At 42.9% G+C, this 15601-nt stretch overlaps 1 protein-coding gene across 1 annotated transcript; it reads left to right on the top strand.

The window, feature by feature from the left end:
* The first annotated feature begins 11076 nt into the window (after positions 1-11076).
* On the top strand, positions 11077-14728 carry LOC147888662 (F-box protein At2g32560-like). Its single transcript, XM_087392941.1, has 5 exons — positions 11077-12167; positions 12279-12358; positions 12577-12755; positions 12849-12923; positions 14280-14728. The coding sequence occupies exons 1-5, from the start codon at positions 11613-11615 to the stop codon at positions 14465-14467; spliced, it is 1077 nt and encodes a 358-aa protein (XP_087249067.1). The 5' UTR covers positions 11077-11612; the 3' UTR covers positions 14468-14728.
* Positions 14729-15601: the final 873 nt, after the last annotated feature.

The following is a 15601-nucleotide window of genomic DNA, read 5'->3' as shown; positions in this document are numbered from 1 at the left end:
TGGGCAAATCCTCAATGACTCCCAGGGTGGCGAGTTGTTGACCATCTGCTACCTTGATTCGAGTGGAAGAACACCTGGTGCATTTCAAATTCAACTTCTTCATGATACGGGGCACCGTGATTTCAAATAAAGCATGACTCTCTTCCCTTGATGTCTCCATCTCTACATTCCACCTCCCATCATGTACATGCTCCTCTTCCCCCTCTCCCTTCCCCCTTGTGGCATAGTTCCTCTCTTCATTCCCACCCCTCTTAATCAATTTGACGGTGCATAGAAACCTTCAACCAAGGCTGCTAGTGTGGGTGTGAAGCTCACTTCATGGGGGGGTGAGGTGTATTGTTATAGCAAGTCTGCACCATCAAGTACTTGCAACCAAGTTGAGTACTTGGCACTTATTTTTGGGCTATAAAAGTTGAAAGAACATCACATCAAGCAACTTGAGGTGCAAGGAGATTCTCAACCTGTGTGCAAATAAGTTAGTAAAAGGTGGAAGGTGCGGAGCGAAGGCTTGGTTCCATGACATCAACAAGCATTGGAACTTTGCCAACAATTTGAAGAGGTAAAAATTCAGCATATCCCTCAAGCTCAAAATTTAGTTGTTGATTTCTTTGCACACGAATCTTGTACTTCAATCACGCATGAAGCGAGTGGAAGCACCGCCCCAACAAAGCCGCAAGTCACGAATGAGGGTGATCATTTGTAAGGAATGCAAAGGTTGTGGTCATCATGAAACTAAGTCTTGGGCATATTTGATATGAGTTTACCGACCTCGGAAGATCATTAGAAAGGTCCGCATGGGCATTGCTCAAAAGAAGGATGCCAGACTGCACACCCCTTGAAGAAATAGCATGGCGACTGCAAGAACTGGAAGAAGTTGAAGGTGATGTGCAAGCTCTCTAACTGTTGACATTTGTCGTGGCATTCTTGTTTGCCTTGATGAACAACCTCATGTAGCGCCACGTCTCTAACCCTCACTTGTAAAGATGGATGCAATATCATGAGGGTTGGTCCTTTTAAGATTGTTTATCAGCTATTCTATGCTGAAGATTCTTCCCGTGTAGTATTTCACAATACACCAGTCACACCCTACCTTGCCTATGTGTGCTTTGTGCATGTATCTTCACCTGATTTTCAGTTCAAGATACCTCTTTCCATTGTTTGCCAATAGATAAGCCTCATTTCATCTCTCTCTTTTCCATTTTCCAAGCATGGCTGACATTCCCGTGTTCTGTGGATGGGTTGAAGAAAATCCAAATGAGTATCTTGTGGCCTTCAAGCGTTGTTGTGTTTCTCTCAACTTTCTTGCTGAAGATAGTTGGCTGTTGGTTCTTCCCACATTTCTAGAGGGTTTGGCTCAAGTGTGGTATGAGAAGTTGGCCAAGGTTGACAGCAGCGATGATTGAGTATTTTGGCAAAGATGAGGAGCCGGATAATGTGTACCTGCATGTGGCAAACTTGAAGCAGTCAGAAGGTGAGATAGGGCATCGATATGTGGATCAAGCGACCATGCTCCTGGACCATTTAATTGCCACACAGGAGGACAATGTTGGATTTCGAGCATGTGCTGGGCTACCTTGTAGTAGGAGCAAGTGACGAATTCTGCCTCAAGCTTAGATGGGAGAATCCATAAACCATGATGCTAGCACATGAGATTGCTCAAAAGTTTGATAAAGTTCAGTCTGACCTCGCTTCAAAGAAGATGGTTGCCCTTCTACAACCCCCTCAGTTCTTGCAACAACAACCTGGGGGTCCAACTCAAGGGCATACCCCCACCCCTCATCAGGGATGTATCCACCACCTCCACCTCAAATGTATGATCCTTCCTTAAATGCTTACCCTCAACAAGGTGTATATCCTCACCCTTCGCCTGGAAGATTTCCCCAGCCTCGCCCACGAGCCCCCCTCCTTCCTACTCCCCCGGCCCCTCCTGCTAAAGAACTCGGAGTCAATGACCTAACCAAGGCCCTAAATGATCTTCGACTTGAGGTGGTAGGCATTAGAAATCAAGCCAATCACCCTGCAAGAGAACGTGCCAATGTTGTGTGCTACGAGTGCCACCAGAAGGGTCATTATCTCACCGAATGTCCCAATATTCCAAGGGTGAATCTTTTAAGTGGATCAGGCACTGAGGATTCTGACATAGAGGTCGTTGACCTTGGGAAGGGAAGTCGAACCACCTCGGACCCCTCTCCAAACCGTGGACCAGGCCGCCCCAGGAAGAAGGTATCCTTCTCAGAGCCCTCAGATGCTGAGATGGTAGACCCACCAATAGAGAAGACTAAAAGATCTCGTAGGAGTAAGTGGTCGCCCTTGGATTTTCCTATCTGCTCAGGGCAAAAAGACTATTTGGTCGTTCAAGACCATGCTCATTGGTCTTTGAGCATCACGCTTCCTTAACTAATAGCATTAAGCCCTAAGGTGAGACGTGAGTTGTAGCAAGGGCTCTCAACAAGGAAGAGCAAGAAAAAGGGAAAGGTACGAGAGATTTCTTCTGTCTTTGAAGAAGTTGATCATCACCTACATACAGTAGATGTCATCATAGATAATCGCCCCATCAAAAGTGTGTGTGTTGATGGGGGATCTGCATGTCAAGGAAGGATGGAGGGGGGAAATCAAAGTACTAGCTAGGTGACTTTACAAGAATGAGCATGTTACATCAAGGAATAGCCCCCTTCTTTTATAGCCAAGAGAGAGGGTCTCTCCCAATAAATGCATCCTCCCACATGCATGGTGTGTGTGGAAAAATCTCCCATGTGGGCTAGGTGGGTACGTAGTCCCAATTGTGTACGATAACCCTTTGCCTCATTTTTCCACATAAATCAAACCCCATATCCCAAGTCTAAGATACTCTCTTCCCAATTTTATAATACGTTCAAACATCTAGGAGGACAAGTGGAGGGTTGGCACAAGGAGTCTCGCCACCTCATCCTACTTTCCCCATTATTTAACTTGCATACTTTGACTATCTACACCCCCCCGCACATGGGCCTATCCTACATGGAGGGAATAATCCAATATAATATCCATCTCCACCTATTTTATATTACTTCTCCCATGGTCCTTGGTCCATGTCTCACTAAATGCAGGCATGGGACCGCCTAGGTGGAGGGGTGGCACATGGAGAAACACCTTAACATTTTACAATATTACTACCATGGATTATGTAGAACACACCTTATGGGTCCTCTTACTTGAAAGGGTGGCACATGGTCATGCCCTGCCACCTCAACCCTGGGCCCTATGCACACCATATTTTATTATACTATTGCCACACATACAAGCACACACACATATTTATGCCTTTTACCTTGGTCAAATTTATCCATAACACTAGTCACAAGCCAAAACCCAGCCTTGATGGTGACAAGGGAGTTCCTTTCATGAGGTTAATAGTCCCATTGGAAGACACACATGGAAGACCCAAAAAAGTTCAAAGTTTTTTGTTTTTAACATTTCCCAAAATTTTGATTTTTAAAATAAACATTTCTCCAAAAAAATTTGCACAAAATTTTATATATTTCCAAAAAATTATTTTTAAAAATCAACATAAGTTTTGCAAATTAAAAAATTTACCCAAAATGAGCAAAATTTTGATATATATTATAAAATTTTCCAAAAAATGACCCAAAATTTTCTTTTCCCAGAATATCGATTTTTTATAAACATTTCTCAAAAAAGAGTTTTCCTCAAAACTATCTATATATTTTTTAAAAAGTTTGTTTTAAAAATCAACAAAAGTTTGGCAAATTAAACAATTTACCCAAAAAAGAACACCCACATGTTGCGTGCATGTGGTGAGAGGGAGGGAGTGAGGGGGGAGTAGGCACTTCATATGTGGTGTGGATGACAGGGAAAAGGAAGGGAGAGGGTGATGAGGAGGGGGGAGGGAGAAATAAGGGGGAGAGGGAGGGAATGAGGGGAGAGTAGGGAGAGGGAAGGATAGGGGAATGGGCCGAGGGAGGCCATCCCGAAAAGAAAGTAGCTCAAAAATGGCGAGCAGTCGGATGGCCACAAGCCATTTTGGGACTGCTTTCTTTCCTGAAATGGCCAACCACAGCCCATTTCCCCACATGGAAGGCTGTGGGGATGTGACATGGATTTTATGTGAGGTGATGTGTGTGTTAAATGCGGTTAAGTGGTAGGGGGCACGTGCTTGTGAGTGATTGGTTGCATGTGTTTTGGGGAGTGTTTGGAGTCGTGTGTGTTTCATTTAGCTGTTGTGGTCTTGCTTTGCTGGTGCGTTGATGCTGTTGCTTTGCTCTTGTTGCATCGATGTTCTTTCTTTGCTACTGAGATGGTGGAACTCTAGGATGCTGGGATGGTGTGCATTTTCACATGGTGGTATGCTGTAGGGGTTGCATATTTGGTAGTCAGTTTGAATTAGAGCTTAGGTGTTTGATTGTTTTTTTGTGTTCTTTGTCGTCTTCTGATGGTGGATATGCCGAGCTTCGAGCTTTGTGCAAGGGAAGAGTCTATGGATGTTGGAGCTTTGGGAGATGGTAGTGGTGTGTAGGTGGAGAGTGTAGGTGGAGAGTGCTTCGATCCTAGTGAAGTGTTGTTTATGGACGTTGATGCTATGTTGGCAGAGGTGTGTAGGGGCGGTGAGAATCATAGTGTCATGAAGGATGAATGGGCCAAGAAAAGATTTGATGAGTGGAGAAATATGAAAAGTCAAGATTACTATATGCGTATAGAGAAGATGGATTTGAGGGAGCTGAATAGTTTGCTGGAGGTGTTCTTTCAGGTTTTGAAATTGGACGAGAAGCTCTATCCGGCTGAGAGCCTGATGAACATGTATAGATGTTTTAGTAGAATTCTACACAAGGAGCAGGAAGTTCATGTCGCTCTTTCTGGTGTCACAGAGGTGCCTTTTGCTGGTGCGCAATCAGGTCCTGGAGTGCAGTCTAGTGTAGATGCCCAAGAATGTGAAGAACAGTTTTTGGAAAAATTTCTCTAAACTTTTTAGTATTTTGGATATGTAAGTACTGTGAACTTGTCAATTTTTTTTATTTGTAAATACCTTTAGGTATTTCACTAGAGATGTAAATACTGAATTTTGTTAAGGGGTTTTAATAGAAGACCTTTTGTGGTGTACAATTTTGTTTTGTAATTATGCAATTATTTGGTATTAATTAGTTGTTGTTTTTGAATTTTGTTTATATTATTTAGTCTTTTTGTAATGTTGTTTAAAATTATGTGGATTTATATTATGTTATTTAATTTGTTGTTGTGGTAAGTGTGTTTTATATATTTGTCAGATTAATTTTGGTTATTTAGCATGTGAAGTTTAGTTGAGTTAGTAGTTAGGTCTCGGGTGGGGTTAGCTGAAATGGGATGGGATAACGTAATCAACTTGGCACAAAGGGCCGATCAAATTCTCGTTCTGAAAGTTTGGAGATCGGACGGCTGAGATTATATCTTAGTCGACTCCAGCTCTTTAAGGTGAAGGAGAGGGAGAGAGGGGGGTAGACAAGAGGGGAGAAGGAAGGTGAGAGAGAGAGAGAGAGAGAGAGAGAGAGAGAGAGAGAGAGAGAGGCCCTTGCACCCCCCCCCACCCCCCTTCCACACCCACCCCAAACATGTGGCTTATAAATTTCAAAAAAAAATCCCACTGTCCCTCTCCTTGACTCCCCTTCCCTCTCTCCTCTGTCCCCCCTCCCCTTCTCTCTCTCAACTCCCATCACTCACCTCTCCTCTCCTCTATCTCATGTCACCCCTCCCCTCTCCCCTCTCCCTCTTCCCCTCCTATCTCTCGTGTCACCCCTCCCCTCCCCTCTCCTTTCCTCCTCCTTTCACCACATGTGGTGTGGGTGAGGGGGGGCGAGAGGGAGTGAGGGGGGAGTAGGAAGAGGGTGGGGGGGGCGGGGGTAGAAATAAGGGAGAGAGGGAGGGAGTGAGGAGGGAGTAGGGAGAGGGAGAGTGGGGAGCGGGGAGCAGAGACAAGGGGAGTGGGAAGGTGAGGGAGTGGGGAGTTGAGAGAGAGAGAGAGAGAGAGAGCTCGCCCCCCCTACTTCCCCCTTCCTCACCCTCTCCCTACATCCTCCTCCCTCACCTTCCCTCTCCCTTCCTCTCCCTCTCCCTCTCCCTACTTCTCCCTCCCTCACCTTCCCTCTCTCCTCCTCTCTGCGCTCCCCCCTCTCCCTCTCCTGCTCCCTAGTACCCCCCTTCTCCATCTCCCTACTCCCCCCTCACTCCCTCCCTCTTCCCCTTATTATACCCACATGTGCCGTATGCCCCCCTCTCCTCTCTTTTTTTTTTTTCACATTTCTAATTTTAAATCAAATCCATACTTAAAAATTAGAAATTTCAAACCATGTCCCATTTTGATTTTTTCCCAAATTAATAGCAAAAAATTAGGGCTTTTCATGAAAGTTTCTAGATTTTGAAATTTTTTGTTTTTTTCCCCAAAAGACAAATTTTCACATTTGTTTTTTTTTTCCCATTTTGTACCTCAAAATGGGAGTTTTTTAGAACAATTGATCACATTTTGATTTTTTTACCAAATTAACATAAAAATGGGAGTTTCTCAAAAAATGGCTTGTAGAATTTGATTATAAAAGAAACTTATACCATTTAATTGGGGTTTAGGGTTTAGATCTTAAACAAAGTAACTTATTTTATATTTTAGGGTTTAGGGTTTAGCTTTTAGGATTTAGGGTTTAAGGTTTAGCATTTAGGATTTAATGTTTAAGGTTTAGGATTTAGGTTTTAGGGTTTAGGGTTTAGGTAAGAAAATAAGGAAATATGCATGTCCAACCATGAAAATGATGTCCAATGGATATGCTGCTTAGCACAGGCCTTAACCGCACTTAGATTAAGGCTTGTGTAAAGTATTATGCCCGTTAGAGATGGATACATAGGCTAGAAGTACATTGATGCATTTTTTTTAACACTCATGCATGCTTCATGGTAAGAAACTAGGAAATATGCATGTCCAACTATGCAAATGATGGGTATGATACTTTGTACAACCCTTAATCTCAATTACATTAACGCTTGTGCTAAGTATCATGCCCATTAGAGACACACACATAAGCTAGAAGCATAGTCATGCATATTTTATTTTGTTTCCTAATTTAAGGGATGGTTGCTTGTCAAGTAAATTATTTTAGAAGCAATTAAATTCTACTTTCCATTTCCATTACTAATCTTTATTTCTTTGAATATAGGATTTCACTCTACATGAGGATTCGGGTGTGCATCAATAGGCTGTTAAGTTTCTGATTATGCATCAACGGGCTGCAACTAAGTCTAATGACCTCGGAAGAGATTTAAAGACATAAGAGAAGATATTATGCATCGTTGCCAAAAAATGGTGTATCTTTACATCACCTCTATGTTGATAGCAGCAATACATAGAATTTAATTAGTAAATAATTAAGAAATTATTTAATAAATAATTAAGGAGGTATTTAAATAAAACTTATATAACAAATATTTTGATAAGTAATTAACAATTCGTATATATTTTTGAAGAAGCTAATTAGTAGTTAATTAATAAGTAATTTAAAAAAAAGAGAAAATAAAATTGATTGGAAATTATGGTTGTCTCTTTGAGCTTATGTACTTTGTGATTTCAGGTTATACGTTAATAATAATCCTCAATTTTTCACCTTCCCCTTTTTTTCATCATAACTTTCAATAGAAATTGTGAGAATGTAGTCATGTTTGTTGTCAAAATGATTGGAAGGTGTCAATGAGTTTATTTTTTATGTAAAATGTGCATAATAATATACTAAACAAGAATTTTCCTTCCCCTCACATTCTCTTCCCTACCCACTTCCAAAGTGCATTTGTTGATGTGATCAGCAAGGTCCTTTCTTAGCCTGGTGTGTTCCAAATTATAAGCACTTATTTGAAAGTCAAGCCTTATTTTCTCCTGTCTCACCATGAGATAAACAAAGCACAAGTAAGCATCACATAATCATTAAATTGGAAATTGTTTCTAGATATCCAAACGAATCACAAAGCATGATCTTTGATTTGGAACCATGTCTCCTGTTTGGTCTTGAAGGCATTCCCCAATCAAATAGCTTTCTAGTTTATTGATTCTCTTTCTTCTATCTGAATGTATTTCCACACTTTTCTAGCATGAGGGCAAGCAATTAAAAGATGAAAAATGTTTTCAATCGCACCAAGACATCACCTACATTTACCATCTGCTCTCGCTATACTAAGACCCCTTGCATTGGTCCACACAGCTTTGTGAAGTATAATCCAAGCTAGGCATGACATTTTCTTAGATACCTTCTTGTTCCATAACTTCCCAAATCTGTCAAACCATTTCTCTCTGCTATCCCACAGATGCTACCTTGCATTTATAGTTCATAAAATGTCTTCAATATCAGAACATGGGGTGGGGGTTGGGAGAAGTGAAGTAGTTCCCACCCAACAAATTTCCCTATGATATATTAAGAAAGTACCTCTTTTCCACTATGTGTTACCTTGCCAGAGATCTAACCTACTTAAAATCAAACTACTGAGACTGATTGTTTAAAGCAAACTCCCTTCTAATCTCTTGCCAAGTTTTCCATCTTAAGTATTCCTTATCCCATAGTTTCCCCCAAGTTTTGAAGCCCTTTTTTAAACATAAGGCTGGCTAGAAGAAACGGATCATTGTTAAGTTGGGCATTTCTAAAAACAGTGGACACCGAGATAGAGTCAATATCCATAAAGGCTCCCTTGCCAGAGAATTGAAAAAGGCCTTTATTTCCTCAAAAGCTTTCCACATGGAATGCTAGAGAGGAGCCTGACTGGTTTGACTAGCCTCATGTTTCTTAAAAGAAGCTGAGTGCAATCATAATCTAGGTTCATTATGGCCTTAATCACCCATGTAGAGAAAGTTTTCTGGCAGCTTGGGCTATGTCAATCACTCCTATGCCACCTTCTTCCTTAGGCTTGGTACAGAAGGTAGAGATAGGTAAATGCAATCGTTGAGCACCAACCTTCTGCCTACAAGATTGGCTTGACAGCCCCTCCATTTGTCCACCTTCTTCTGAAATCTCTTTATAACCAATCCTATCTTTATTTTATAGATATGTCAAATCCCATGGGAATCCCAAGCATTCTGAAAACATGACCCTTATTAATGATATGGAGTCCCAGTTCTTTTATAATTTCATGTTCATCCCCTTCGAGAGCAGCATATCTAGTCTTTGAGTGATTAATCCTGGAACCAAAGGCCTTACAAAAGATATCCAGACACTTCATGGTGCATTCAAATCCTGAGCTATGTTTCTAGGTATAAGGGTTGTATTATCGGCAAACTGTTGGCATACTAGCTATTTGTAAGAAATTAGTTTTATGCCTCTAAGTTTTCCTTCCTTGACCTGGCTTTTAAGCAACCACCCTAAAGTATCTGATGAAATTGCAAATTGCAAAGGGACAAGGGGGCATCCTTGTCTGATTGATCTCTTTAGAGGAAATCAAGGACTTCACTTGGAAGATGGCTTTGCTAAAGCTTGCATCCCTAAGACCTGAATTGGGTTTTCACTTCATTCTTTTTGCACGCTATACCCTCCTCTAAGTTGGCAATCGCTAGTGGTACCGACTTGGTGTAGCCTAGTCCTACAACCAAGGACCCATCTGTATAGGAAGCAGGAGCAGGAGGACACGATCCCGCACCCCATGGCTTCTGAGATGCAAACATGCAAGAGGGACGTGCATGTCCCCCTCTTCCTCCACGAAGACCAGAGGCTCTGAATCCATAATGCTATGGTGGAGGGAGAAGATTCTCAGCACGGTGACAATAGAAAAGGAATGGAACTCTTTGTCCTTAGCCAACGAAGGGAAAACTGTTTTGTCTTCCAGGTCAAGGTCATCATCAAGAAGAGAGAAGGGGAGAACGCCCTTGGGCTCCGTGTCCTATCCTATCCACAGAGGGTTGGCAAACCCACTCGGACCATGGAGAATCTCGTCACATGTACCATCATCTTGAACTCCGTATTGGTGCCTGTATGAATGAAGCTGGGGAGAAGGGGAGTAGCATAGGTGTTCTCAAAGGAGGCATCCATCATCAACCTACAACCATTTTGGCCCTTGATGGTGAATTGTAATGTGATTGGAAATGGTCAGCTTATGGTGTTTACAGACTTCCCCATAGTGGTCATGCCCATGGATCATGGATGGGCAAGATTGCCTACCCACGGCCAAAATACATTCAATAAACCACCTGTAGTACGAGGTTGTGCCCAGATATGCCAAGCTAGCAAATATGCTGGAAAACTTACTGTAGCTTACATTCCCACTCAATGCTCCCCTAAATCTTAGGTGCTAGAACTTGGCAATGAAATGCTTCATTGAAGACATAATTTTGGGCTTGCTATGAGTAGGCATATTGCAGCTTTTTAGGTGGACTATCTTTTGTTTTTTAGGTGGATTGGCTTGCAGGCATGGCCTGCTCCTTGTCATTGGCCATTTTTTCTTATCTTTTGGGCAATTTGCAAGGCAAGCGGAACAATCACTAGCATTTGACAACATTGCCTTGCATGTGTAAATATTCTTAGAGCGCATTCGCATGCATTGGGTACATGGTAGGAAGCTTTCACGGCTGAAATTTCGAGGGAGCAAAACACGGTTTTGCTTTTGCGAGTTTCTTAGCAGTTGTTACGGTACTTTCATCTCTGCCCAAATAGTTCCGTTATCTCGGAGCACCTTCTCATTTGTTCAATTGCTCCTAAGTTCCTCCTCCCCTATTTGCCCGCTTAACATCAACATATTTGACGACTTCAGCGAGCAGAGCGAGGAGCTTTTCTAACCTGAAGAGCCAGGCGAAATTCTTGCCGAGACCGTGGTAGACGAAACGTCTTCGTGGGAATGCCCTCTTATGAGGTGCGTGCTACCTAGTAGGATCGAGTTTGGCTACCAAATCCGTCAGCCAGGAATCGACAATGCATCAAAATCGTATCCAACTGAGGGACACCAACCCTTACTACCAACGTGCCCACCAAATCCGTCGCCCATCAAATCCGTCGCCGACTTCGCCCACTAAATCCGTGGCCTAGCAAAATCCGTCACCCAATCACCCGCAAAAGATTCGTCCCTCTGTGCATTTCGATATTGTAAAGCTGAGTGGCCCTTTTTCTGAAGTATTTGTCAGCACTAAGGACATTTAGAGATGTCGCCATTTCTGGCAGCTTGAATAGCATTTGGTGAGAGTTAGATTCTCAAGCATAATGAATGAGCACCTTTTGGAAGTACGGTCGTTCTGGCCAACCGGTTGACGGATTTGATGGGCGAAATTAGCTTCTTAGATCCGTCCTCCCACTCTGCTGAGTTCCGTCCTTCCCTTGCACTCTGCTTAGATCTGTCCGTCCATTCTGTCGATGATTTTGCTCCTCCCTCCTGCAGCCATATCGGAATTTCAACCTTGGTGTTGCTCATCGATCGGATTTGTTGAGCGACCGCTTAGGTTGACGGATTTGATATTTGGTTGACGAATTTGATGGGCGACAGATTTGGTGGGCGAAGTTAGCTTCTTAGATCAGTCCTTTCATTCTGTCGATGATTTTGCTACTCCACGTTCGAGATTTTCATCTTTCTTGTCACTCTTCGGACCTCTCCACGCCCTCCCATGGAGCTTCTGTCTTGGTGTATTCACGCATAGCTCTTCAATGAGCAGTTTTTCTGCCTGTTTGGCCTTCGGAGTGTGGGATTTTCTCCTCGGATTCCTCCAAGCCGGTAGAGTCGAGCTGCTCGCCGCTATGTGTCTCAAACGGAGGAGCGTCTCCCGGATCCAAAACGTCGAAGATGCTCATATCCGCTCCTTTTTGGACTTGCCAGAACTAGCTATCGAGAACGTTCTCGCAAGGCTGCCCCCTCATAGCCTTTGTAAGATGGCCACTGTATGCAAGGAGCTGCGTGACAGATGTAGGAGCAATCACCTTTGGGAGCCTCACCTGAGGGCCAAATGGGGCAAGGTTGCAGGGCCTGCTGCCTACAAAGAATGGAAACTTAGCGAGGCACGCCATCGCTACAGCAGCGCTGTGGAGCAGCGCGTGCGCAAGGCTTGGGTTTGGCCATTGTCGTGCGTGTGGCCTTTGTATTGGGTCAAACCTCGAGCACCTGAGAGGAAGGATGACGCTTTCCCCCTTGATTCTTTTATGGCATGGTATCGGGCCCTAGAGAGTGGTGCCTTCTGGTTTCCGGCTCAGGTCTACAATCGCGAGGTATATTATTTATAGGCCGAACATTCCGTCAAATCGTACAAGAAACAATCCCTACATTCGTTTGTACGATTGCCTTATTCAAAAGCCCTGGTTAATTCCTTTTGCTTGCAGAATGGACATGTTGGTTTCATGTTATCTTGCTACGACGCAGAACTCGGCTATGATCGTAGAACAGACACGTTCAGGGCCAGGTGATGTCTTAACCACGCCCCTCATTTGGAAAAGTTATCTGAAATGATGGTGCTATCAGGAGACGCTTTCTAGCTTTACAGATCTGCGTTGAGCATAAGGAGCCCCTTTACAATGTGCAATACTAGGACCGTTTGGGTAGGCTAACTGAGGAAGAGAATTTGTATCTCCGTTTTACGCTGTTAAGAAGCATATCATGATCGAAGTGTTCGATTTGTAGATATCCACCACATGGATCTCGCACAGTTGTCATTGAAGAAGGCGTCCAGTGGGAAAGATTGCGAGCTCCGCCTGTAAACACACTCTCACATGAGCTGTATATATCTGAATGCCTCGATGATTTACGACCTGGAGACCATGTGGAAGTTCAGTGGAGGAGGAATAAGGACTTTCCTTATGGTGCGCCTATAAGTCGGATTTTCTCGATTTTACCATTACTGGGATTAATTATTGGTGCCATAGCATGTCATCATAAGCTTCCTGTGTGTGCAGGATGGTGGTACGGGGTTGTTGGACATATGGACATATGTGATAGAGAGATTCGTCATTGCCACTGTCACCTTGAGGGTGAGTCTTTCTTCTTTTTTCCAGAAGTTCTGCCTGCTTTTCTTCTAGCTCTTTAGCGGCCTGCTTGAAGTTTCGAGCAGTATTTTTTCTCTGCATAAAAGGTTTCTTGAAAAGAGGAGCGAGGTTTTCCTGCTGGTCAATGTGGACTGCTGTCAGTGAAAGTAGTTTTACTATGGTTGAGGATCCGGGCTATCATGTTTATGTTAAGACTCGGCAATCTCTGTGTGCTTGTTTAGTAGGCATGAGCTGAAAGGATCGTGTTAAACTCTGGATGGTTATGGAGAATTATTGCTAGAATAGGAATATGGGTCTCTTCATGGACCTGGGATCTACATCGTTTGAACCACCAAGTCTTGGTTTCAACTCGCTTGTACTCTGCTCTCCTGGGCATTTTCCATTGAGCTCCCCCGCCAAAAATTCATCTTGTTCAATAATGTTTGCCTGGAGTCATTCTCAGTTTGATTTGACCGCCATCAGTTTAAAGAACATTGCGGTATAGTTCTCTCCATGTATGTGTAATATAAATCACTTCAAGTAATAGGACATCCTTGATGCAGTCCCTAGATTCAGGAGTTTGGTTAATGATGTGGACTAATCTAGTGTCTTTCTTATTTAAAAAAATTGTGGTGCCGCCAGGCCCTAGCCAGGGGTTGAACTCACACACACCCACCCGCCGGAACCACCAGGCTAGGACCCCATTGGCAGCTGGCTAGCTAGTGTCTATTTGCTAGCCATTATACATACAAAAAGTAGTACGCACAATCTTTACCAGATAGAGATGCCTGTCTCCTAATCCAGCAGATTGGACTACTAGCGGTTCATATCTGCCTCTCACATCTTCTAACCTCGATAGCCATTGCACATGAAAGTATAAGCGTTACTACAAAGGCTTGTTCAATGGACAGATCTAAGAGGACATTGCTCTCCCGATTCTGGTGTTTTGCCTACTCACAGTCTATGTCAGTGACATCTAAGTGAACATGCTACCTAACGCATGTAAACTTCCTATGTACTAAGCCAATACTCCTTTTCTTCCCTCTTACAAGAAGAAATTGATGCTTGATGTTTGAAAGAGTGCTTGGCCAATACTTCTTTTTTTCCCTCCTTTTACAAGAACAAATTGGTGCTTGATGTTTGAAAGTGTAGTGCAAAAGTTGAGAGAGCTGATTTCTGTTTAACTCTGAAGTGGGAGAAGGCATGCCATAGACAAGAAAGAGCATTCATCCTTTTTCCTGCTGTCTTGTTAGATGGATTTAAGATCAAGGTCTATCTGCATTGAATTGTGCAGCCTTGGTTTTTTTTAGACTTGGAATTTTGTTACTCAGGCTATTGGTAATACGTCTTGTTGAATTGCAGACACCGTCTGGCTGGAGTTCAAACAATATACAGTTGGATCCCGTTGGAGGCGAGCCGCAGTTAACAGGAAAACACACCGGGAGGAAGGTAATGAAACCGAAGGTTTCTATGCCGGCATTCGAAAATTATGCTCCAAAGGAGAAATCTCTATATGGAAGCAGCTTTGGCCCAATGGGACCTTGGAATAGCAGATTTGCTATTCCAATTCAATTTAATTCTTTAGTGGGAGACCCCACATTTGGGATCAAAACGTAGCTGGTAAAAGGAAGAGAAAAAGTTGGATATTCATGACTTTAGCTGGCCAACTGCTGTACATAATTGATTGATAAGAATTCTGGGAATCCTTTTTATGTGGAAAATGAGCTGCCTTCAAAGGGGATCAAGATTGGTGCTGCTTATTGCCTCTGTTTTACGGCTTGGCATGGCATGTTGACACAACGAGTGCATTTTTGCATACCCAACTGAAATTTTTCGCGCAAAAGACCCAGTGGGCACACGTTTGTTGTTCTTTCATTTAAATTTTCTCTCAGAGCAATTGCAAGACTTGCACGCTACTACGAACGAACTCATCATAATGAGTCTGTGCAGCCCTCCTTCTCGAAAGATTCACCTCCGCATTGGTCGTTTTGGTGTTGAATTTCTTTCAAAAAGGGTATGCCGTTGCGTCTTGATTTCATCTTGATTTTTTAAATTTCCAATTGCCTGGTATACTCATTAAGATTTGCTATGTAGGACTACTCGCCTATTAGACTTTGTGCATTAGATAGATGTGATAAGTCCGTGGTTCTTGTTATACTTCTGCTCTTTAGTAAGCTGACTGCTCTTATGGAATTTAATTAAAAATCCATAACCAATCAAGTTTGATCGCATCCTGGTTCATGTTGGGTTCTTTCAAGATGCTAGCTTTCATATTTACAATAGGCTTCTAATCTAATATATATGAGCTTGAGGTAGCTTGGAACAAGTTCTAAATGGGTTGTTTAGGTGAGCCAGTCGTAAATAGTGAGTTCAAAATAATTTTTGGTTTGCTTAAGAAGGTAGAATACCTATTAACCACGGACACGAGAAAAAAAAAAAGAGAGGACACGTGGCAGCTTGGAGGAGAAGAGCTTGCCATGTGTCACAAAGAAGGAGCTAGAGGGGAGGAGGTGGAAAGACAAGAGGTAGGCTTTGAGTGGAGAGGAGGTGGAAAGACAAGAGGCAAGCTTTAGGGGTAAGGAGGAGATAGAAGGTCAATGGAATAGAGGAGATGGAAGCTCAACTTTGGGAGGAAGGAGGAGATGAAAGGTAAATGGAATGGAAGGAGGAGATGGAAGGTCTTA

The sequence above is a fragment of the Dipteris shenzhenensis genome, chromosome 21 (genome assembly GCF_047967505.1).
Source record: "Dipteris shenzhenensis isolate YYH24624 ecotype China chromosome 21, Dip_SZ_1.0, whole genome shotgun sequence".
Classification (NCBI taxonomy): Eukaryota; Viridiplantae; Streptophyta; class Polypodiopsida; order Gleicheniales; family Dipteridaceae; genus Dipteris; species Dipteris shenzhenensis.
The sequence above is the reverse complement of the archived record's forward strand: the minus strand, read 5'-3'. Positions and strand labels throughout refer to the sequence as shown.

Excerpts from the sequence above, each read along its gene's own strand:
- LOC147888662 (XM_087392941.1), top strand. The coding sequence starts at position 11,613 with ATGAGCAGTTTTTCTGCCTGTTTGGCCTTCGGAGTGTGGGATTTTCTC. Across the intron at positions 12,168-12,278 it reads CTCAGGTCTACAATCGCGAG|AATGGACATGTTGGTTTCAT; the intron begins GTATATTATTTA and ends TTTTGCTTGCAG. Across the intron at positions 12,924-14,279 it reads TTGCCACTGTCACCTTGAGG|ACACCGTCTGGCTGGAGTTC; the intron begins GTGAGTCTTTCT and ends GTTGAATTGCAG.